This window comes from Pezoporus wallicus, unplaced genomic scaffold, assembly GCF_028554395.1.
Source record: "Pezoporus wallicus isolate ANWC-B61680 ecotype Strahan unplaced genomic scaffold, APGP_CSIRO_Pwel_v1 contig_8803, whole genome shotgun sequence".
NCBI classification, from domain to species: Eukaryota; Metazoa; Chordata; class Aves; order Psittaciformes; family Psittacidae; genus Pezoporus; species Pezoporus wallicus.
The window spans coordinates 979373-1003482 of record NW_026635049.1 but is presented as its reverse complement, the minus strand read 5'-3'; the positions used below and the strand labels follow the sequence as shown (position 1 = coordinate 1003482).

Sequence of the window (24110 nt, the reverse complement as noted above, 5' to 3'; positions counted from 1 at the left end):
CAGCCTGTCTTCATACAGGAGGTGCTCCAGCCCCTGCTCATCCTCGTGGCCTCCTCTGGACTTGTTCCAACAGTTCCATGTCCTTTTTATGCTGAGGACACCAGAACTGCACACAATGCTCCAGGTGAGGTCTCACGAGAGCAGAGTAGAGGGGCAGGATCACCTCCTTGGACCTGCTGGTCAAGCTCCTTTTGATGCAGCCCAGGATACGGTTGTACACACTGCTCGAGCAGCAATGCAGATGTGTTTTCCTTGCTTTAAATATCAAGTCCTTCATTTGGAGATGGACCTTCCCTGGCTGTGGCTGAGCTTTGCAGGGAAACTGTGGTAACAGCTGCTAAGTCTATTTGGTTGTCTGCAGCTTCTGCAGGTCTCTATTGCTAGAACTCCAGGGCAGACACAACACAACCCAAAGATGTGAGCACTGTGTGGTACATCTCCATTACTGTCTTCCTGTTCCTTTCTCTTTCCAGACAAACCTTTCATTACGGTTTCACATAAGAAAGGGCCTTACTATGAGATTACATCAGGACACAAGTCACTGAAACTGGCTGCAAAGGTGGATGCCTTTCCTCGCCCAACCGTCACCTGGTGAGTACCATCAACTTGAGCAAACTCAGGGATACTGGACCTTCCTTTGGACTCCTGTCTAGAGCAGATTTCACTGTTCCTATCACACAGATAAAGATGAGAACTGGGAATGCTCATAGCTGTGCTCCCACAGGTCAGCTATGGCGATTTGACTCCTTCCCATGTTGTCTTAGCTCCGTGAAGCTGGGGGAGCCATACTTCTTGCCCATGCTCTTTTTCTCTCCTGTCATGCAGAAAAGGTCCCTACAAGGAAAATGGGGTTTTCATTTACCCTGGACACAGAACTGTTTGGAAGATTCAAGTAGGAAGCTATTGGGGAAGGGTTGCCAGTCTGCAAAGAAGCAGTGGATAACAAAAAGCTGCAGGACACATTTTCAACATCAGAAATTGTTTCTCTTCATAGCTTTTAAATAATGCTCTCCAACCCTGTACCACCAGCAATGTCAGATCCTTGCAGACAATGCAGTGAATCCTCCCAAGCAAACTAACGGCTCCACCAGGACTGTAATGGATCAGCTTAATAGGAAGGGGAATGTGTTGTGGAAGTTGTGGCTGCCCCATCCCTGGCAGTGTTCAAGGCCAAGCTGGATGCAGCTTGGAGCAACCCGCTCTAGTGGAAGGTGTCCCTGCCTGTGGCAGTCAGCAAAGGAATGCTCAGGGATGGGTTTGCTGCATGTTTTTAGCAGTGCAATAACATATAATTCTCTAATACTCACTCACATCAGTGCAATCAGTGCTGCCAGGAGGTGTTTCTAAATGTTGCTGTTATTTAGGAGATGGAAATGTTTTTGTGAGTTGAAGTGGGGTCCGTCCCCTCTCCTCTGCCAAGGCTTTGTTCCTGGGGCTCAGCATGGCGCTGGTTGGGAGCTTCCTGGGACCACCAGAGCTGCCTTCCCTGCGTGTTCGAAGCCACAGTTGTTGATGTTGGAGCTCTCTCACTACAGTTGTTTAAACGGCCGTAAAGGAGGTTTCCAGCATTCTCAAGCAGAAGGACTTGGTGCCTCAGCTTCTCCTTGCACCAAGCCTAAAGCTCTGTGTGTGGCAAAGTCTGGCCTATTCCATAATCATAATCAAATCTGTATATTGGAAATAAATTCCTCACTGACCTTCCTATTGACTGTAAATTCTCCAGGTCACAGACTCCACCTTTTACAGCAACAGTAAAGGGTCACACATACGTATAGAAAGACATTTTTGCCTAATTAATATACTGTTTCAAAACTGATGACATGAATTTTGGCTAATCTGTGATTTCCTGCACTTAGGACTGCACATCCAGAATAATTTGAGGGCATCTAGGTGTACATTTCTGATCACAGTTGAGCATGTGAGAGGCACTGTTCATCCAGATCTATTAAAATGCTTTTTTTCCTGTTTGCTGGATGAAGCCATCCCATAGCACTGCAGACACTACACAGTTTTAGCGTGGAAAGATAAAAGGAATAGATGTCCAGTTCAAGCAGTGGTCATACATCGTAGAATCGTAGAATCCCAGACTGGTTTGGGTTGGAAGGGACCTTAAAGCTCACACACTTCCAACCCCTGACATGGGCAGGGACACCTTCCACTAGAGCAGGTTGCTCCAAGCCCTGTCCAGCCTTTGCTGTTTTGAACGATGACTCTTTACCCCCCCTAACCTGGGCAGCAGTTGGGTTTCCTGATGGCTGACATGCACAAAGGTATATGATGAGCTTTGATGGGACTTTCAAAACAGGTACAAAGACGGCAAACTGATCAAGGACAACCACACGTGCTATGAGCCAGAGCCACTTAAGTACAGACTGGGCATAAGAGATGTGAGACCAAAGCATGCTGGAAACTACACCATTGTCCTGAGCAATGCAAAGTATGGACTCTACAAGAACCTCACCATGCAGCTGGTAGTGACAGGTAAGGACTTGATGTTTATAATGACTTCTACTGGGTTCTTCCTCATTTTTTGTGTGGTCCTACTTTACCTGCCAGTAGGAATGGGTGATGTCTGCCCATGTTTAGCTGAGAGGACGTGCATAGATTACCATCTCACTTAGGAACCACTTGAGATCTACCTCATTTTACCACATGTTAAATCAAAGGCACAGAATGGAGAACTGCTCTGAGGAGTTAGTCTGAAACTAGGACATTTAAAGTCACTTTGTACCTCCGAAGCAGCATCTTTGTGCTGGGACAGGGTCTCCATGGAGGGAAGCAGAAATGGCTTGAAAGTGATCAGGACTTAAGTTTTAATAGGAGACTGGGAGGAGATATCCTAGTGAGGTCCAGAGCTAGGGGCATGGTTTCCCAAGAGAAGTGATAGAAGTTTTAGCCCATGAGATTAAGAACTAGCTTGGGCAAAGCACTGGAGAACATCTGCTGGGACAGGAAAGGTCCCAGCAGAGCTGACGGAAGGAACTAGATAAGCTGCCCCCTCTTTTATGTCTATCCATCATCCTGTATGAAATACCTTCTAAGTCTGTATTTTATGTATTGTCATCTATCTGCTGGGAGCGCTTGAGAGACAGGTTCATCTTCTGGGGAGTCTGGGGAAACCTGAAGTAAACTGTGCTGTGCAGTGAGGCAGGTTCACTTGACATAGAGGAAAATAGATACTGGCATCACTTTTATTAATCTCCCTTGCTGGGATAATGGGAGGCAGAGCCACATTGTCTCTCTGCACATCCACTGCCTCTTTTAATCCACTGAATTTGTCAGCAGGGATCGAATCATGAAGCCAAGTAGGAGTTCAGCAAAAGTTAGCCCCGCTTCCCATTGCACTTCCCGAGGTCCACTCAGGCAGTGAGATAGATGAAGTTCTTGAGATAGGTTTGTTGTCTTTTCTGTGGTTAATTCCTTTCTCCTTAACCTCTTTACATCTAAAAATATTTTCAGTTGTCCTGTTTTGTATGGTTATGTACTGGTGCACCACGTAACTTCCAGCACTGGTGTTTTTCTCATTTCACCTTTCAGAAATAATGCCTATCAAATGGAGAACTTGTTACTTAGGCACATCTGGCCTATTAAAAATGCTAAATAAGGTATAGCATCTTAAATCACCTTAAGCATCACATAAAGTGATGTGTGATTGAGGAGTGGAGGGAGCTGAGGACATGCTCATGGTCAGGTTCTGAGCTCAGCTGATGAGCAGGGCTGTGCTAAGCTGCAGGAGTTTGTTCACTTGAGATTGTTTCTCTATACAATGGTTCTGCCATCCTGTTAAGAGAACGGAAACGTTCAAAGGAAGAGAAAATTAAGAATGATAATAAACTATCTTGTCAAGGTAAATACTGGTGGTTTCATGCAAGAGAGAATGTTTACTTGAAGAGCAGCCATTCCCCAAACAGGCACATGAAAAACAAACAGACCTTGTTACTATCAGCAAGATGCTATTTCAGGATTAAAGCATCCCATGCTCTGAAGTACAGTACGAGCCTTTCATCTTTACTGTATGCATAAGTATGTGGTATTGTGTCTCTCACACAGTGCATGCCTAGCGTGGTGCTCATGTTAACCTTTCTGAGAGATCAGCCCAACAAAGACTTCAAGCAGGAGTACTTAGGGAGTTGCCAACCCACCATTTCTCAAGAGGCTGCAAAGTCCAGGAGCTGCAGGGATGGTACTGGTTGAAGGAGGTGTTGCATGGTGAAGTAGAGGGGAAATGAGCAGCAAGTGCTTCTTTTGTGGTAATAGAAAGTCATCCCAGAAATGAGAGCAAGCAAAACAAATGAGAGCAAACAAAGGGAAATACCTGCCAAAGAATGACACTGCTTTTAAGCCAAAGGCTGCAAACAATGTGGATATCTGCCTCAATCGCAGACAGGCTGACACAGCACCCAGGAAACCACTGCTGCCTTTGCCAGGCTCCCCTCTGCAGCACTAACCTGGCACACTATGGAGCACTCAGCTCGAGGAGGGGGTTGTTTCTGAGCTGCATGTGGGCAGAGACAAAAACAGGCAAAATTTGCTGTTGAAGCTTATCCAACAGCAGCACACTGCCTTCTTCCTTTCTTTCAGTTCGAGTAAAGGGACCGCTTTCTCAGAGCTGGACATCATCTGCTTGACTTTCAAAACTCCAAGCTGAATGCAGATTTGTTTCCCCCTTAACTCCTCAACAACCAGCTTCACACTTTATCTCCAGTCATCATGACTGATATTGTGTATTGCACCTGAATAGATTAAATTGCTTGGAGTTTGAGCAGACCCTTAGGCATGGAAACACCCTTTCTAGCCATTTTAGGCAGGGATACCTAAGAGGCGGAGCCTGAGTGAGTTCAGCACCTGATCCCGATGAGTACACGACCAAGTACCAGGTTTCTAGTACTGAGGAGTAACACCTTTCCTTGAATAAGAGCGTTGCTCTCCAAGAGCCAGGGCCAGTCTTTTACATGTCAGAGCTGCATCTGTGCAAGTGAGCGAGTTCTCATCTATACTATTAAAGAGAAGATGTAAAATTATTGAAATAAGACTTTTGAACGAGAAGATAAATGTCATTTGAGTATGTTCTCCTTTTCCTGCAAGGGCACACTGCACTGAAGGAATGATAAGTAAGGATACAGCCCCCTCTCCTGTGAATCTCTACAAAATAACACATTGCTGATGCTCCTTACCACCACAGAGTGCAACTGGCAGTGAGCGTGCTGTGACAAACCCATCAACTCGAAATCTGAACTTGGTCTAGAGGAGGTTTGAAGTTAATGGTGTTGTGAACTGTTGTTCACAAACACAGATTAAATAGCAGCAGGGCTCATTTGACAAATTGCAATGTATTAATTTTTGCAGTGTGTTTTCTTCCTTAATAATGGCAGCAGAAGAGAACCCTTTAAGCAGTTTGAGAACAAGAGTAGAAGCCAGCTGCTTGAGCGCTGCAGGTCAGGAGCTGTATGCAGTCTATCTCCTGACCTGCAAGAGGACCAGCACAAGGAAAGCTGCAGGCTTTCCTTGGAGTCACCTCCTGTATACTTCACTGGCAGCAATCAGAGTAGTTCTGACATAAAGCATGCACAGCCTGTGCAAGGTATTTCACTCCATGGCAATGAGTCAGATATTAGGAGCTATTCCCCCCACACACACGTTTGATAAGGCCATAAAATCAATGAGTAACTGCAGAGTTCAGAGGGATCCATCACCTCAGCTCCACAGAGGCAAGAAGGAGAAAAATGGGCAGATAACAGCAGTATGGGAGTGACAGAAATGCTATCCCGAGGGGAGGGCCTGGCTCCTGGATGCTTGGCCTGGGTGAAAACCATGCGGCTACTCAAAAATGTCTCTTTAAGAAGTGTTTTCTCTGTGCCTCTGGTCACCAGTGCTCCTGCTGCAGCTGGAATTTAATCCTGCAGGAGCACACATCTGCCTTGCGGAGTCACCTTGGCTCATAGCAGGACTCAAGTCCCCAGGAGGTAGCTGACTGCATTTTCCAAACACTCCTTCTTTACATATTTACACATCAAACAGTGGCCAAGAAGCGGCGGGTTGCCGTGGGCTTGTTTTGTTTGATTAAATTCTTATTGAGAAAAGCTTCAAGAAAATAATGTCCCCAAGAATTTGGAGGGGAAGGAGCAAGGAACAATTGCAGCAAACAGCTGGTGGCTGCACATCTGAGCCAGCCAAGGAGGAGAAATGTGGGAGAAAAGAGTTATTCCAGGCTGGAGCGCAAAGCGGTTTCAGAACAAAACACAAACAAAACCCCCTCAAATCTATTTCTGGGCAAGCAGGCTGTGTTTCATTCTCACCCTTGTACAAGTCATCTGCATGGATCAGGGCTCCTGCTGAGCCCTTCTGGAGCAGTCAGCAGGCTCTGACCACCACGTTGTGAGTGGAGATTGTACTGAAGCAAAAGTTAATTCGAAAATGGGGGGAACAACCTCCTGCAGTGCTTTGCCTTTCTCTTGTGTCCCAAAGTTTCTCTCCTATACTCCCTTCCAGCTCTTCCAGCAAATATTGCTTTGGGTTCCAGCTGCTCTAGGCAATTGAAATTACCTTCCCTCATGGAGTCCTTGATCCCAAAGCTCTTGTGTTGTATATATAAGAAACACAGGATTAAGTGCTAGAAACAGCCTATACCATAAGCAGCAGTATTTCACAGGCTCCTTATGAATTCCCTCTCTCCAGGGCAAGGACTGGAATAAAAGGGGTGCATGGAGAATTCATGTGTGTTGACGTGTTCCTTGTTAGGTCAGCAAGGTGACCAGTTACACCTTGCTTTGTTATTAGGGAGAATTAGCTCCAGAGCACTTTGTGATGCACGTTGCCCTACTCTGCAGTCAGGCCAGCTCTTCATATTTGGGTTAATATCAAAGGCAAAGGGAGTTCTGTGCCTGACCTTCTTTGGCTTGCAAGGGATGAGTTGATATCAAAGGAGTCCCCAGTGATCTCTATAAAAGTTGATAAATATGCAGTGATCCATATGAACAATAACCCATCACCTCAACCAGACCCAGAAACAGTCTGGAGAGGGAAATGAGCCTTTGGGATGAGGTTAATATATTTGTGCTATGCCAGTTCAGAGAAAAAGAGCTCTTGGAGTGATGTGTCTCAGCTAAAGCCAGTTGAAGCCAGACTCCCAGAGCCTTTGGGGCATGGAAGGGCCACTGAAACCTCTAAGGTGAACACTATTGCACTGTGAGAAACATAAATGCCTTTGCATTATTAGTGCAACTCAACTGATGTCTAGGTTAAAGGACTGAGCCAGATATGAGAAGCAGGGCTCTATAAAATGATCTACCTTCATCTTGCCTGCACACATCTGTATCCCGCCAGGCCTGGTTTACTTTGTGTATCACATCCATCTCCTGCACAGCTCCTTCGGGGATGACCCAGTCAGGAAAAGTCAAAATAGAAAACCTAACTTTCCACCTCCTGGGCCAGCCAAACAAACCAGAAAGGTCAAAATAAAGCACAGCCTGTCTCCATCCAAACGCTGCTGCACTGTGTTCCTCCCCAAGCCCATTGCTTTGCTAGCCTCATGGGCTGTGGCCAGTGCTTTGGATGGGCAGGACACACAGATGAGAAGGGCAAAGGCAAAGAGATACAGAGCTCCAGCCTATCCTTCAGGTCTTATTTACCAGACACAGGCTGCAGAGAAACAACTGTCTCCTCCTGGGGGATATATGAAAGCAAAGATGCAGCAGCACAAACAGACTGCAATGGGCCTCTCCAGCACGCTGTATTAGCAAATAAGGAAGACTTTTCTCAGCAACATCATGCAAGCCCTGCACACTTGCAGCTCCACAGTCCAGCCCCTGTGTGCTCCCAGGAGAGCCCCTGATGACAAAGGCAGATGAGCTATTTCCATGCTGTTGGAAGTAGCCAAAGTGATTTTTGGAAGAGGAAGGTGGGGTCCTTCTGGAGTGTGCCAGAAAACTCCAGAGCATTCAGCTAACGTCCCTGCAGAGCAGCAGCCTCCCTCTGACAGCCCTTAAAGCCAGAGGGCTGGGGGGAAGGCAGAGAAGGGCAGCATGTGGTTCCACGCTGCCTCTCGGCCAAGCTTGCAGGTAGAGGAGCTGTTGGGTTTCTCTTCTGAAAAGCAAGCAAAGGGGGCAGAGACAAAAATCCTGGAGATGGGGGAGATAGATGAGAGAAACCCCTGTTTCTTCCCCAAAGCTTGGCTGCATTGGGGTTGAATGACAAATCTGGGAAAGGTGGTACAGAACCAGAAAAGAACTTTCTTCCTACAAGGTGAACATGGGCACATCCAAAAGTGGCAGTGCAAGGTCAGGAGAAGCAGCAGCAAGCTGTACTGCCATTTTAACAACATCATTCCCTGTAGGGTAGGCCGAGTGATTTCTCCTAGTATCTGCTCATACAGTACCCAGCTGCATGGCTACTCATCCATTCCCTTCCACCCTGCTGGCATTCCCAGCCTGGAACAGCAGGTGACAATGGAGCAGCGGGGTGTGTGCACTAGAGATTAGGCAGGCGACCGATAATTGGTGCCTGTGATTCTATTCCTGGCCGTGGGATTGACTCCTGGGGAGATTCTGGCCACTCATTTCATCTTGGCATCTGCTTCCTCTGAGGTCCCATGGGGACAATGCTGTGCCCCCACTTCAGAGCCACCTTGTGAGCAGTGCTGCACGAAGTAGAACAGAATGGAACAACCTCCCCCCCGGGCAGAATGAGCTGGGGTCAAACACAATGCTGTGTTCAGCCTGAAACAAAAGTTTTGGTTTCAGGTTAACTCATTTATTTTCTTTCTTTCTTTTAACAAAAGAAAGAAAAACATCCAAACTACCCAAACCACTGAGCTCACTCATAAGAACACAGACAAAGTGGTTTTACTTTGGGGGAGATTTCATCCCCTTTTTCCCATACGGTTTGACCAGTCCAAACTTAGGTCCTGTGTTTCCGATGCACCTTACAGAGTGTTCACCTAGCCCGAGCTGCAGAGCTGATATTGCCATTAAGTACTGTACAAACGTGAGATGAAAGACATTAAAGTGCAAATTCTTTTTGCTTTGGGGAAATAGAAGAGGCTAAACAGAAAACAAGTTGCCACTCTGTCATAGTTTCCATGAAGCCTCACATCCAGCCAAGGACATAAGTTTGACTAAATGCTTCATTGGACCACTCTGTTATTTTAATGATGTGCTTAATGTGAGAAGATTTTTGAAACCCAGTTTAAAAGCTAGAGGAGAAGGTACATAAAGAGCAGGTCAGTCAGAGGGCACTGAAGTAAAGCAAAGTTCTCTAAGAAAAGCAGGGAAACTTTCCATGTGTTGTCCTCTATATTTGGATGCTCCTTTAGTGAACAAATGTGCAACCCCAGAATAACATCTGCAATGAATTTAGAGATAGGAGGGTCTCCTGCAGCAGAGGTAAAGCCAGAGGGTAAATGTCCCAATCCTTCTGCATATTATTGGCTCCTAATGCCACAAACCAGAGATAACACTAGAAAGTGAGGTGAGATTTACATAATGCTGATCAATTTGAAACGTACAGTAAGCAGAACTGCTTTCTGATTGCATTTCACAGTGCAGCAGCAGCGAAGTCTTTAGTTATTCAGGTCATCTCTCACACCAGCAATTGCACCTCTGCAAAGTGAGTTGGGGATACAATCACACTTCAAGCCAGAGAGGACAAAACCCCATTTATTTTGACACATTCAAAGGCATCTGAGCATTGTGTGATCCAAATGCAGCCAGAGATGAGAAAGCTTTTAAAGTTTGTTTGGCTTCTGCTTGAGAAAACTCAGCCGGGATGGTGATGGTGGAGGGATGGGTATGGAACTGAGGCAGGTCTGCATGCAGGGGGATAGCAATGGATGCTTCAGGTTAGGAATGAGGTGTATTTAAAGATCACCTCTCCTGTAGCACGCAGGATCAGTGGCTGGGCACAAGACTCTAGGGGAAGGTGTTTGGATTCATAGCCCAAGCCTTCCCCACACCTAAACACCAGCAAAGATAGAGAGTTTGTGCATAATCCCCTGTGCTGCTCAGTAAGCAAACATGAAAGAGAGAGCAAAGCACTGTCTGGAGGAGGGGGAGTGTTATCTGAGGAATACACTACTAGGTGTACCTTAGATAATCACTGGTATTAGGCTAAAAACTCCTCAACACCCTAAGGGGGAGCCTTTTTGCTGTGGGACTGGTATGGATGCAAGCCCACTGAGCTGGATACCCAGCTATAGGCTGAGCAGATATAAAAGGCCAGAACCCACCACAGAAGGCAGTGAACTTGTTTCTGTCACTGATGAAGACAACTTCTGTGAAGAGGACTTGGCCCAGCGGTGAGCAAAGTGAAGGGAGAGGCTTCAGTTCCCTTCTGGGGGCATGGTAAGAGGTAAAATGGCCATGACAGTGCACAGAGATAGAATCACAGAATCACAGAATGGTTTGGGTTGAAGGGACCTTAAAGCTCATCCAGTTCCAACCCCCTGCCATAGGCAGGGACACCTTCCACTAGAGCAGGTTGCTCCAAGCCCCTGTGTCCAACCTGGCCTGTGGAAGAAAAGATGGGGAGGCTTTCTTAGCCAGCCCCTCAAGTACTAAGAAAGGAATTGCCTAAGCCTCATAAATAATAATTACTTCAATTGATGAATCATTTTGACTCATTTTAGGTCTCAAGTAATATTTAATAGTTCTGTGCAGTAAAGTAATTGTGGAATTAAGAATTCATTCGTCACTGGTGTATGTTCTTATTTGAATTAAGTTAAAATTCTGATTTCTTTTTTTGAAGGATAATTTAAATGACAGTCAATGTGTTCATCACTTCACCGAGAGTATAGAAAAATCTAATACTAAAAGACTGTAATCAAACCTTGTCCCCCCTTCACACACACAAACCCACACAAACATAACTGTCTCCCTCCCAAAGTGCCTAAAGCTTTGTTCTTAGAGCCCAAAAAACACAACACTTGAGCAACCTTTCACATAACACTTGAGTAACCTTTCACACTGAACTTAAGAGTCTCTTTCTCCAAGCAAAAATCAGGCTTTTGAGGTCAGCCCAGACGTGCCGAACACAGGATTGGAGCCTGAAGAGAAAAATGTCCAAGATAATGAAAAATGTGCTTCTCTCTCCAGGGAGTTTTACAGAATTACTTCTATGATCAGAAATAATTTACTGATGGGAAATGAGATGCCAGTTAGGAGGAAATTCAACATTAGTCCCAGCAATTTGTCCTGTGAATTGCTCTCCAATCTCCAAGCACTCATTCAGTATATTGCAGTACATTGCTTAACCCAAGCAATGTGTGCAGAAAACCTCGTGTCCATCCTACAGATGGGGATGAGTCTGAGAGACCTGAAGTGCTCTCCCATCTACTCCCTTCCCCATCTTCTCCTTCACAAAAAGCCAACTCCTCTACCTGGGTGAAGGGACAAAGGAGTGGATCTTTGGAGCCTGACAGAACATCATCTGGAGGAAGACAGGGAAACAAGACTCAACCAAAGGGGATCAAAAAGCAAAAGGGAACACAAGAGCAAAGCCAAGCCAGGCCTGTCATTTGGGTTCTTCAAGTGAAATGTTAGTCAGGACCTAACAAGGGTTCTTTAAAGCAGCTCATGCTTTACTATTGGAGTATAGTGAACTACTGAGATACAGGGGTTAGGATATGGCTGAACCAACTGCAGCCAATACTCCTTCTGAGTGCTGGAGAAGGAAATGCTGATGTGTTTTCAAGCAATGATGAGGTCACATCTTTCCGAGTCTGACCTGGCAGCCAGGAGAAATGGAAAGTGAGGATCCCACCAATACACGGGACCAGCCTGGAAGGTCCTCTTGTAGGAGCAGATTGCTGGAAGGGAAAAAAAGCTATTAAGAAGGAAGTGGGGAAGGGCTGAAGATTGATGAGGTGGGCAGTGGCTCATGGTTACAGACCGGGGGCCTCCCTGACAGCAGAAAAAATAAGTTAACCCGAAAAATAGAAATCTAATCTACATTCACTTCCCAACTTGTCAAAAGCCCTCAGTGCAAAGCAGCCCCACTTGGCTGCACAGAGGTGTCCACAGAGGGACCCTGACCAATAAATCTGTTTGATTTCCTGTTATGAGAAGCAGACAAAGAGATACGGCCAGGGATGGGCAGAGCTGTCTGCATAAGGGAAGAGCCTGTGCTTTCACCCCCAACTCAAACCCACCCTCGCTGAGGTTAGGAAAAGTTCAGTTCACTTTGGGGATTTTTTAGCATTATTCCTCATCTTCGTGTGTTCCTGTGGGAGCTGGAAGGAGATGGGACAAAGCATTCCTTTCCTGCTGGCAACAAGCAGCCCTCAACATGTCACACACAAGTTTGCTCTTGAGAGATTTCCAGTCCAAGGGTGTGATCTTGCAACCCCTCCAGATGTGAATAATGCAGTGACATTTCTAATGGTGAGAATTCCTTGGCATTACTCTACAAGTGTTTTCTCCCCATCACTTCTTTGCTTTTTTTCACCCCTTCATCCAGTGCACAGGACACATACATAGAAAAGGAAGACAAAGTTTTCAGATCAAAAAAGACTGTTTTTTCCCCAAACCCTGGGGAGAACCTGCACAATGGTAACAGCACTGCAGGACCACAGCTATGTGATAAGGTTCCTCTCAGGAGGTGACATCAGAAGTCGAAAGCTGTTTTGCCCAGTCTGTAGACTAAGAGCCTGATCCTGCAGTCCCTGACCAATTGGTGTTTCATGGCATAAGTGTTCTAGAAGGATAGCAGGTCAGTGACAACATCTGAAAGCAGTAAGGATGAATGTGGTAGTATTTCAGTGTATTTTCTGACACACCATAACTAATGCCCATTTTGAGGAGGGCCCCTTCCAGTGCCTAAAGGGGCTACAAGAAACCTAGAGAGAGGCTTTGGACAAGGGCCTGTAGGGACAGGACATGGGGAATGGCTTTAACCTGACAAAGGGGAGACTGAGATGAGCTCTTAGGCAGAAGCTCTTCCCTGTGAGGGTGCTGAGGCGCTGCCACAGGGTGCCCAGAGAAGCTGTGGCTGCCCCATCCCTGGCAGTGTTCAAGGCCAGGTTGGACTCAGGGGCTTGGAGCAAGCTGCTCTAGTGAAAGGTGTCCCTGCCTGTGGCAGGGTGATGGGACTGGATGAGCTTTAAGGTCCTTTCCAACCCAAACCAGTCTGGGATTCTTTGTTTCTGCCAATGTATACTTTCAGTACTGCTGGTAATTCCCCTACAACTTCCCCTCACTTAATCGCTGCCTAGTGACCACAGCAAAACGTGTCAAAACCTTTAACAGAACCAGAACCAGGACCATGACCATGACTATGGGTGTAAATCTGCTCATTTGTAATTTTTTTTTTCTTTCTTTCTTTAGAGAGGCCCAAAATCTATGAAAAGGAAACTGACTTTGATAAGATCGAGCGGGTGGAGTTAAGAAGCAAACACAAAATCCAGTGCACCGTAAGCGGAAATCCTGATCCGAAGATCGAGTGGAAGTGGCAGCCCTGCAGCCTCACAGACACGCTGTAAGTGGGCATTCCTATGGGTGAACATGGTGCAGAATAGTTTGGTAGTTTCAAGTCAGTTTTGCCTTACTTATCTTAGTTAAAAATCACAAGCAATGAACCCCCACCTCGAGATGTCAGGGGTTACGAACACAGCAGACATTGAGCTGTGTGTGATCTTGCAGTTACGAGCACCTTTGATATTATCAGAATTGTGTCACATAAGTTTAAAGTGACTGAAGATCAGGGTTCAATTTTCTTTACCTTGACCAGCAATGTCCCTCTGACTTACCAGGATCTTTTCTCACACCTCTGATGCAGCCTACACAGTTGATAAGGAAAAAACTAAATAGGTGCTTTCTGTGTCTGGGTAACACTCTTTCTTCCCCTGCAAGAGCTATTGTCAGACAAACCTGCTGAAGGCTTGGCTGCAGTTAGGTGCCGTATGGAATTTATGCTGCTTCCTAAGGGCTGTCTTCACCAGTGCACACTGAGCAGGGGCTCCTGTGGCAGCATCTGCGTTGCAGAAGCTGGAAGCAGTAATAAGGCCTTCACACCTCACTGAGGGCCCTTCCTGGCTCTAGTCTGGAGGCACCCTGAAGCGGAGACACAGAAGCAAGCCATTGGGTCAAAACTGTCAGAAAGGAGTGAGACAAGATAAACACAAGATGCCTTTTGAGATTTGCCTTATTGAAGCAGACGTCTTCTTTGCTTCTGCTCTTGTATGAGCAGGGTGATTGATCTATACAGTGAGGTTTTGGCTGAGTTCTGAATGCTTCCTCTGGTACTCCCAGGGGACATGCAGGAGGCACATGAAACAATTCTGACTGCACTTCAACTCTTCCCTCTTAGAGAGAGTGATAAATTCAGGTTTTCCATCCATAAAAAGATGAAGGCGGGTCTAGGAAGCAAGGGAGAAAATTCCTGGATGGCTCCTTATTTTCTCAAAGCTGTCAATGGCAAGCCACAAATGAGGCAAAAAAAACACAAGCAGAAGTTCCTTCCCCAGGATCTCTGCTGCAGCAGTTGCAGTGATGTTGGGTGATAGAGTCTCAGGCTGGGTCTAAACCATGACCTTGTGTCCTTCCACAAGAGAAATAGCCCATTACCTCATTTAGGTAGTTATACAGCTCCTGCAGGAATAGAGCAGCAGAGAGCTGCAGGCTTAGGTAGGGCTGCTGGCACTGCAGCTCAGGAGAAAGCACAAGCTGCTGCTTCAGAGGTGTTCAACGAGAGCAGAATGGAAACATCATAAGGAAATAGGTTATGCATTCTGTAGGAAAGCCAAAGAGATGACCTGAAATCTTTTCCATACCTTTCTGTGTAGGGAGAGGGAATTGGTCACGAATGCTGAATTAAGCCAGATTTGAACAAGTGACCTGGTGGCAAAAGACCTCATATAACCCTTGTTCCAGCTCTCTGATCTTATCAATTTAAATACAATTGCAGAGTGGTGTCCACCTCTCCTGGCCTCCGGGGCAGCCTTATCTTTTTCCAGCAGAAGCTGTAGGAGGATTCCTGTGGGAAATGACACAGACCCCATTTCCTTCTGTTGTCTCACTTCCTCTCTCTCTCTCTTTCTCTCCCCCTCCTCAGTAGGGCACTTCGAATGCCAGAACACTATCATTGTTCCTTAGAGCTGTGATGTGATTTGCTTCCTCTGATTTTTTTCCCTTCATCCTCAAGGCAGAATTGTGCCTTGCAGGAAGTCACTCAAGACATCTTTTAATTAGGCTCTTTGGAGAGCTATAAACCCTCCCTTGACCCAGGGTGTTGCCCATGTGCCTTGCGTGGACTTGGCAAAGGCACGGCTGATTTATGGAGCAGTTTTCTGCAGCATCAGCCCTTGGTCATCATGTATAAAAGTCCCTATTCATTTTAACTCCTATAATCCTGATCTGCTATGGTGGGCTCAGAGGTTGCTGGGACCACACATGGGAAGTGCAGGGCCTCTGCTCAGGCAGAAGAAGGCACTTTCCTGTTGTGCACCGTTATAACTTGTGCAAGGTGCAATCGCAGCTGGTTGTGGAACTAAACTCATTTTGACTTCATTACTTGCCATCCCATAGTCACAGTTTGTAACCCCTTGCCGGGCTGGACTGGAGCTGAGTGGAAAAAGCCTCAAGTTGTGCCAAGAGAGGTTTAGATGAGATGTTAGGAAACATTTCTCCACCAAAAGGGCTGTCAAGAGCTGGAACAGGCGGCCCAGGGCAGTGGTGGAGTCACCATCTCTGGAGGTGTTTAGAAGATGTGTGGATGTGGTACTGAGGGACATGGTTTAGAGGTGGCCTCAGCAGTGCTGGGTTCCTGTTGGACTCAGTGACCGTAAAGGTCTCTTCCAACTATTACATGATTCTGTGGTTCTATGAACTGTCAACTTTAAAATGAAAGCCCTCCTCGAGCTGCAGAGCTGGCAGCACCCTCAGCCAGGAGCACCGCTGAAGCCTGTGTGCTCTCAAGCATAAGGCAGTCTGTGCCTCTGCCATTTATTGCAAGGGCTGTAGTTAAGGAAGACACAAGCCTTTTGCTTTGGATGGTGCAGTTACACCTTTTCTGCATGACGTGCTACATACACTGCTCTGCCCACAATCCAGAAATGAAGACTGATCACAGACAAACAGACAGACAGACAGTCTGCTGGGGAATACCCAATAGCAAAGGAGCCTCCTGCTATCATTATCCCAGCATTTATCCATTCTACTCCCTCAGCCTGCACTTCACGTTGGAAAGCTGAGCAGACACAGTGACATTCACCTCCCCACAGTCCTGACTGACTGGCATTTTGAACCCTGAAATTCGCTGCAAGTGCTAAGAGAGCACTTCCAGAGCCACAACTGCGCTGAGCTGGAGCGAAACTCCTATCAGCCACATTAAACCCACAGGATTTCATTAGCTGCCCACTGTTTGCTGGTTTCAGTCTCCAGGATCTTGGGTGTTTCCTTGCTGGTCACGTACTGATCTTGGTCCATCTCTATCGAGGTGCTTCATAAGGAAATTTGAAATGTTGTGATGCAGGAATGCAGTAGTTTCACAGAGGTCCAGCAGCAGTAGCTTTTAGGAGGTTTAAGACCTAAGATTCTTGTCTAAGAATTACATCCTCTGTCTTTAATGATAACACAGGGTTATCTGCTGTGACTTGGGTTCTTGAACTCCACCTTTGCTTTTTTACCCCCAGATGCATCCCCGAAGGACAAAAAATGGTGGTTCATGAGAACATGGTTGTAGGCAACAAGATCAGAAGCATTGAGAACATAACCCTGAAGCATGGGGACAAAAGAAAGGTATGTGTCTGGTGGAAGCCTGAGCCATGATGTCATGGAATAGCAGAGGGGATGCTGCGCTCACACGGAGCTCTCCCGCACTTCCCAAGCTGCCGAGGGTTGTTGGCATGCTTCACATTCCACAGCCCTGGGATCATTCTCAGATCCCTGCTCTTTACATATGCCAGGATTCTGGCAATGATGTCACATGCTCTGGTTAAAACTCTCCAAAGATTTTGGGGTCAAAACCCTCTCTGTCTCCCTCAGTCTTGAGAAAGTGTAATGGTGGTGCAGTGCAGGAGGGGTCCTGTGAAGTGTACACAACTGATAAGGACCATGAGTTCATTAAAATACTTAGCATTAGAGAGCACTTGGTGCTGCCTGGCCTTGCCTACCCTCCAGCAGCAGGAGTTCAACAGCTGTGGAATTTAAGAGGTCTACAATGGCCTCATTTGCAGAGCCTGGAGTTATCAATGTTTCTTTACCCATATGGGTTGCCAACCATGTTACCAAGACAATGAAGGTGGGAAGATCTCCTTCTTTCTACACTTCCCTACCTGCTTCCCCTTTCAAACAGCACTGGGAGCACACTTCCTGCATGGACTGCAATGATCCCAGCCATGGATTATCTGTTAATGCCTCCCAGGTACCTGTGGCAATAGTAAGTTGAGACCAAGTTGGACGGGGCTTGGAGCAACCTGCTCTAGTGGAAGGTGTCCCTGCCTGTGGCAGGAGTTGAGACTGGATGAGCTTTAAGGTCCCTTCCAACACAAACCAGCCTGGGGTTCTCTGATTCTGTGATAATCCTTGAGAAATGGCTGCATCTGATTCACAGACTTCTGCCATGTATTGGAGAAGATGCTGTGGTCTGGCTCAGACAGCTGTTTTATCCCTCTTGGTCTTACAGAGGTTTGTGGCTTTAGGAGTGGTTTTGAGGTGGATGCTCAGATAGTTTATAGTGCCTATTCCTGCAAGGTGCTGAATGCTGCAACTTGTATTGTGGTATACCTTTAAGCATATGATACGTCTTGGGCTACTCCCATGCTTAAAGTTAAGCACAACGCTTAAGTGCTCTTCTGGATTGGGTCCAGCCTAAATCAGCATCTGGCAGGATCAGTGCCTTAACCATCTGCTCTTTCTCATGGAGCTTTCCAGCTCTGAACATAATCTAAACCAGAGCTCAGAAAACATGGAGACTGGGCTGGGAAGGAGAAAATCACTGTTCACATTTCATTGCTGAGCTTTCCCCTTGCTGGAAGATATTTATAAATTGGATTTATTTATATGGCATAGTGCCCCATAAGCTCTGGTTTTAATGTATTCTCTAAGAGCATTAGAAGCACCTACCTACAAAGTGCTAATGACTTGTAAAAAGGGAGGTTGGTGACAGTACCTACAGGATTTCTTCTGGTTGCTGCATGGGCTGGAGAGAGTTTTGTGGCTCTCATGACTACTGTTTCTCTCCATACACACAGTCTGTCTAAACCTCGTGTCCAGGAGCTTAGTTTGTATCTGATGATCAGTCTTAAAGTTATGTTAGTGCCCGTATAAAAGTGCAGGGTTCCACTATTACTGTGACCCAAGAGCTGTCTGTTGGGACAGTGGGACACCTCCACCACACAAAATGAGAATCTTTGGTTTATGCATATGTACAGCACCCACATTTCTTCCTTTATCAACTTTGCTAGGCAAATATGCAACTAGGTGGAATTTTAGTCTGGTAGTGGACTTAAGATGAGATTTGGCTGCAGTCTCTGAATGAGGTGTTTTACCAGTGCCACAGAGCTCCCGGAACCAGTGGGGGACTCCAAACACATCCTCAGTCTATACTAGTGCATCATTAGGGACTTCCCAGCTTTCCCCTATCACCTATTTCCCCTAGAAAGAAAAGATGCAGCAATCTCCAGGTACAGCAACCAGAGGGGACATAGAGCTCCATTCCCACAGAGGAGTCCTCAGCACCCACCAACAGCTCAGTCCCGACACTCCCATGTTCTGCCTGCAAAACATAGTGGACACCAGAGTGCCTGGAGAAGGGGTGTGCAACTCTGTAATGGAAATGAGGACCGTGAGGGAACCTCAGCACAAAGACCCCAAAGCTGTTCTAGATGGGATCCTCTTGCTCCCTAAAGGCTTTGGTGCTGCTCACACCTTGGGTACCACAAGGAGCCCGAGGCTGCCCCTCGCTCTGCTCTGCACAGCCACCTCTGCTCTCTGCAGGCTCCAGGCATCCTGCAGCATTCATTTGTCAGACATGTTCAAAAGCTCAGCCTACAACCCTTTACCTTGAGCTTTCACATATTTCATTACTAAAGTTTCATAAAAGTACTACCTTACAAGCTACATAATTGTACAATTTATGGTATCTTCATTATTTCAATCTCCTGCTGATCCACTGGCTGAAAAAACATTCTGAGGTGTTTCCTAATAACTTTTATGTCCTGATTCAGATTTATTCAAATTAATAAAACTAGACTTTATGCATCTCAGATTTCAGCACTCTGTCTCCCTGCTTACATTAGCAGACAATTCTTCTCCTTCCCCCTTTCTGAAGTCCAAGGCTATCTGGGTTAAGTCTTTAGTCTTTAGATAATAGAATATAACTCAAAAAGAGACACTGATGAAAACTCATAGTCTTCAGCCTTCTCCTTGTGTTTTATCAGTCGTTATTCCCACCACAAATGGAATAGACAGGAAACAGACCAATCCATTCCCACCATGTCCTAGCAAGTAATTCATCTGTATTGACTAGCCAGATGAAATAATAAAGATGTTGGAGTCTGAGCGTGGCTTTTATTGACTGTGGAATGAAGCTGGGATTAGCTGAGAGGGGTTATTTTTCCTGTGTGGGTTGAGTCTGCCCAGTGATAGCTGGAGCCTCAGAGCAGAAGGTGGAATTTACCTTGTCTCCAAGATTTCTCAGCATCCCTACAGTTCACCCTTGGAGAACTGTAGCAGTACATGCTGGTCCACTGACCTAGCTAAAAATGCATCAACTTTATAGAGCTGCTGAGAATATGGGAACAATCCACCAGATCCAGAACCTTGCTCCAAAGCCAGAGTAGCAAGCATGGATTTTTCCAGCAGACCACTGATGCTTGATGTGATCTTTAGACAGCTATTTGACAAGAGCGGCATATAAACCTGAGAGTTCTCTTGCCATCTGCACCATAATGATTATTCCACCATTATTCCACAGACAGAGAAGTGAATTTCACCCCCTCCTGTATTCTTAAGGCTGAGTCTAATTCCTAAGGAAAAGCATGTGGTTATCATTAACGTTATGATGTACTTCACTGAGGTTTTGGTCAAATAGTGGTTGAGGCAATTGGATTGTGCTAGTTTTAATTTTCCTGATGATTTTGAGTCAATATTGAACCTTTCCCTTTGTGGTTTAAACTCCTGTGTAGCTACATCTAAAGACTACTTTTTAACACAAGGTGAAACAAGCCTGATTGCCTGAACTGCCTCAATTTCCTCTTTGAGTTGCAAGGAGCTAGGGTGCTATTTTATTTTCTTCCCTGTTAGTAAACGGGCCATCCTGGTCTGAGCTTGGGAGAACAGGACATGGCAGAAAAGGACAGAAACCCACAACCACTCAAGAAAATAACCCCCCAGAATGCCAGGTTTAAACCTCAGGAGCAAAAGGAGGAGACTGGAGTAGTGGGATGGGTTTAAATGTGTGAGAATCTCACTAGGGCTGTTTAAATTTCCCCCCTGGGTGGGAGCACATCCGAGGAAGCTCCCACGGGCCTTGTCATGTTAAGTCTGTGGCAGGGGAAAGGATGGCCAGAGAGCTCTCGGTCCATCTGTACTAGAAACGTGTACCAGTTCCTCCAGTATTCCATTTCCTGCTCTGTACAGCACCTTTCCTGATCACACAGCACTACCATCCGCTCTGCTGTGCTCCATGAGGAAAGCTAGGATTGTTCTCATTTTACAGGGAGAGAAACACCCACTGCCAGAGATGAGAGCAAACCCTCCAAGTTCCCACTCAACTCCCAGACTTCTCTTATCGCTTGTTCTCAGTCCATCCTTTAGCATGTTTTGAATGAATGAACTAAGCTCATGGATCAGAATTGTCAGGCTATAAAAATAAGTGTTATGCTGTGCCATTCAAGTAGATGGATTGGGAGCTAGCTGAGTATTCTCTTTGCGGGGTCTCTGGTGAAGTTCCTATAATTCCACCTCCTCCCCAGCTCTGGCAGAGTTACACAGCTGAGAAGTTTCCCACCCACATCTTCTACTCCTCATCCTCACCCACACAGAGCTAACGAAGTGCAAGAGAGAACTGTTAACTAAAGCTGTTGGAGAGGGGGATTAGACAAAGCAAAGAGAAAGCAAGAAATAACAAGATATATTAATTCATGCTGGCTCCAGCTTAAAAAGTCTTGCTGCTCTGTCCTTACTACAAGATGTCTTCAAACACTCATGGTACATGGCTGTGGAATGTTTTTTGGCTGTTTCTAAAATGCTTTTTTTTATCACTTCAGGAACATTACAGTGCAAGACATATGGACTGTATTGAACTGTTCTGTTACAAGTTTTCCCAGCAGCAATGTCTAGTTACTTGTCAAAGCTGTTCTTCAGAGATCAGTCATTTTATTTCTTTTCCTACCAAGTCTTAAACTTCATGTATTCTTTTATAGTAATTATTTATTAGCTAATCATCCCCTCTTCAGGCTCACAATATTGAGTGGCCTTTAGGTTAAGTAATAGGAAATGGAGCCCTTTACTTCCAAATTCAACCCAGGCAATCAAAACCAGCCCAAAGGATGTTTGGTGAACTCTCAGGACCCTGCTCCAGCTCCACATCCAGTTCCAACCCCTGCCACAGGCAGGCACACCTTCCACTAGAGCTGCTTGCTCCAAGCCCCTGTGTCCAACCTGGCCTTGAACACTGCCAGGGATGGGGCAGCCACAGCTTCTCTGGGCACCCTGTGCCAGCGCCTCAGCACCCTCACAGGGAAGAGCTTCTGCCTAAGAGCTCATCTCAGTCTCCCCTCTGGCAGATTAAAGCCATTCCCCTTGTCCTGTCCCTACATCCCTTGTCCCAAGCCCCTCTCCAGGTTTCCTGTAGCCCCTTTAGGCACTGGAGCTGCTCTAAGGTCTCCCCTTCAGGAGCCTTCTCTTCTCCAGGCTGACCCAGCCCAGCTCTCTCAGCCTGGCTCCAGAGCAGAGCTGCTCCAGCCCTCGCAGCATCTCCGTGGCCTCCTCTGGACTCACTCCAACAGGTCTCAAACTTTTCTATCTATCTTGGCTCTGATTCCAGGAATGGAAAACACTTTGCCAGGTGCATGGACTAAGAACACGAAGTAGATTAGCCCCTCTGAAGTTTTTCCTCTCTATCCCAAATGCTGGGACTGTGCCACTCCATAGAGAGAGAACCCTGTGAACAGTTGTCACTGTTACAAATGGGAACAGATTCCTGTGTTTGGTTGCTTGAGTTCGAACCATTTTCTCCTTCACCTACTTTTTGCAGACTTGAAATGGCTGCATTGAAAGTATGGGGATGGCATTTAAGGGAACAACATCCTTATCCCTACCAGCCAGATACTTCAAAAGCAGATACCACTGCTAGATTCCTAAAGGTTTCCTTCAGGTTCCTTTTGGTAAAAGATGAAACTAGGTGCTCTTGTAGAGGGAAGAAGGATTTGGATACCCTTTGGTATAGCATGTTAATGTTCCAAAGCATCACACTGTTGAGGACTAAACCAGGATTAGATTTGTTTGGCAACTGAGAACTTTATGCAAGATGCTGGAAAGATAACTGGCTTCCCATCTCGGGGATTTACACAGGAGCACACAGCTAGAGTGAGAAGCCGATGCATAATGATTTCAAGGGATTCATCTTATTACAAGAAAATCACTTGAAATCCTTATTTCTAGCTGTGAAATCACATCTATTTCTCTGCTGGATGAGGCTGGTCTAAAGTCACATTTTGGAGGACCCTGGGTGGTGCTGTGTGATACTGTGCTAGTTCTAAGACAAGGCAGTTAAAGCGTGTTATCTTTTGTGCTCAGGTGCGTAGCAAAGTGGTATCCAAGTGCATAACAGTGATTTGGAGCATTCAGACAAGAAAATGACTTTCTCTCTTTTCCTCAGTCATTTTTTTCCCAAGAGTTTGTCCCCAGATTGTTTCCCACCATAATTTTAACATCTCCCACCTTCACAGGCAGACACAAGTGGGATTAGCTAAGATGCCATCTCTGTAGAGCTATTTGCTCTGGTTTCCCCCCATTGCCATGCCAGACCTTTCCTGGGTTATGCAGTTGGAGACATTGGCATCTCTGTGTGTTCATAAGCATGTGTGTGTGCATTCACAACTGGGCTGCCAAATGCACCTTAAGGCTCTGCATCGGTTTTTAGAAGAGTCACAGTGTCAGCCCCAATACTTTGGCCATATTCCAACATGGATGATTACATTCCCTGTACAAGTTTAACTGGCTCTACAGTATTTCCCTCAACTTCCCATCTAGAGCTGTCACTCCACAAGACTAATAGCCATTAAATAGCTGTCCAAATTTATCCCCTTCTGTTCTCAGCATGTACATTTACATTGGCTTTTTCTACTCCCAAATATACAATTCTAAGACCAGTAATCATGAGAAGAAAGATGCTGGTCCTGATGCAGCAGTAATTCAAAAGGCAGGGGCAGCGCTCTCAATATGTGCTTTGTAATAACCTGTGGCATTAGGGCCACTGCAACAGGAATAGAAAGAGGAGGAGGAGAAGACGGGTTCTCTGGGTGATTTTATCTCCAAGTTAGAGCTATTTTCACATCATAAAGAAGTCAGAAGTGTACAGCTCTTTCTTTGGTGGACACCAGAGGGAGCTGGGTCCTGTTTTCACCCCCAAATTGTCCCTATTCTCAGTTAATTTCTGTGTTTAGTGCCCATGAAAAGTAGATATTTTTCCACTTACCTGTTATTCTGCTGAAAATGTTCCCCATTAGAATGTAAAATGCACATGGGATCAAAACCTTTGAAACTCATTTCCCTACAGGATTTAAAGTGCCAAAGCTCAGCAAATCTTAAATAACTCTGAAAATACATCCTGCACAGCTACAGACACATTCACGGTGCAGGTTTATGAGGAGAAAAGGAATGTCTTGTGTGAGTTTAGTTTAGGATATTAAAAAGAAAGTCCAGAGATGCCTTTGTGCACTTCAAAGCACTCTCTGTAGATAAGGACAAAGGGCCAGAGGGTGTTTTAAGTTCTGATTCTCTAAGTCTAAGAGAGGATGGCAAAGAAAGTGGTATTTGTTCCAAATGTGAGGGCTCAGAGTTCCTCAGGTGAATGGCTGCAGGGGAAGCAAAGTAATCTTGCCAGAACATCTCTGTGTTGGTGGGTTAGACCCTGCTTTCTTGCCAGCAGCCCAAAGGAAGCATTAGAAATAATTA

The 24110-nt window shown here is 45.9% G+C and overlaps 1 protein-coding gene across 2 annotated transcripts in view; it reads left to right on the top strand.

Annotated features, from left to right (window-relative positions):
• The window catches only part of LOC130594737 (vascular endothelial growth factor receptor kdr-like), a 121951-nt gene that overhangs the window by 56914 nt on the left and 40927 nt on the right, over window positions 1-24110 (top strand). For both annotated transcript variants that reach the window (XM_057400847.1, XM_057400855.1), the window contains exons 8-11: window positions 474-591; window positions 2306-2481; window positions 13317-13467; window positions 16622-16727. In XM_057400847.1, the coding sequence (XP_057256830.1) occupies window positions 474-591; window positions 2306-2481; window positions 13317-13467; window positions 16622-16727 (551 nt within the window). The remainder of the gene's footprint in view (window positions 1-473; window positions 592-2305; window positions 2482-13316; window positions 13468-16621; window positions 16728-24110) is intronic.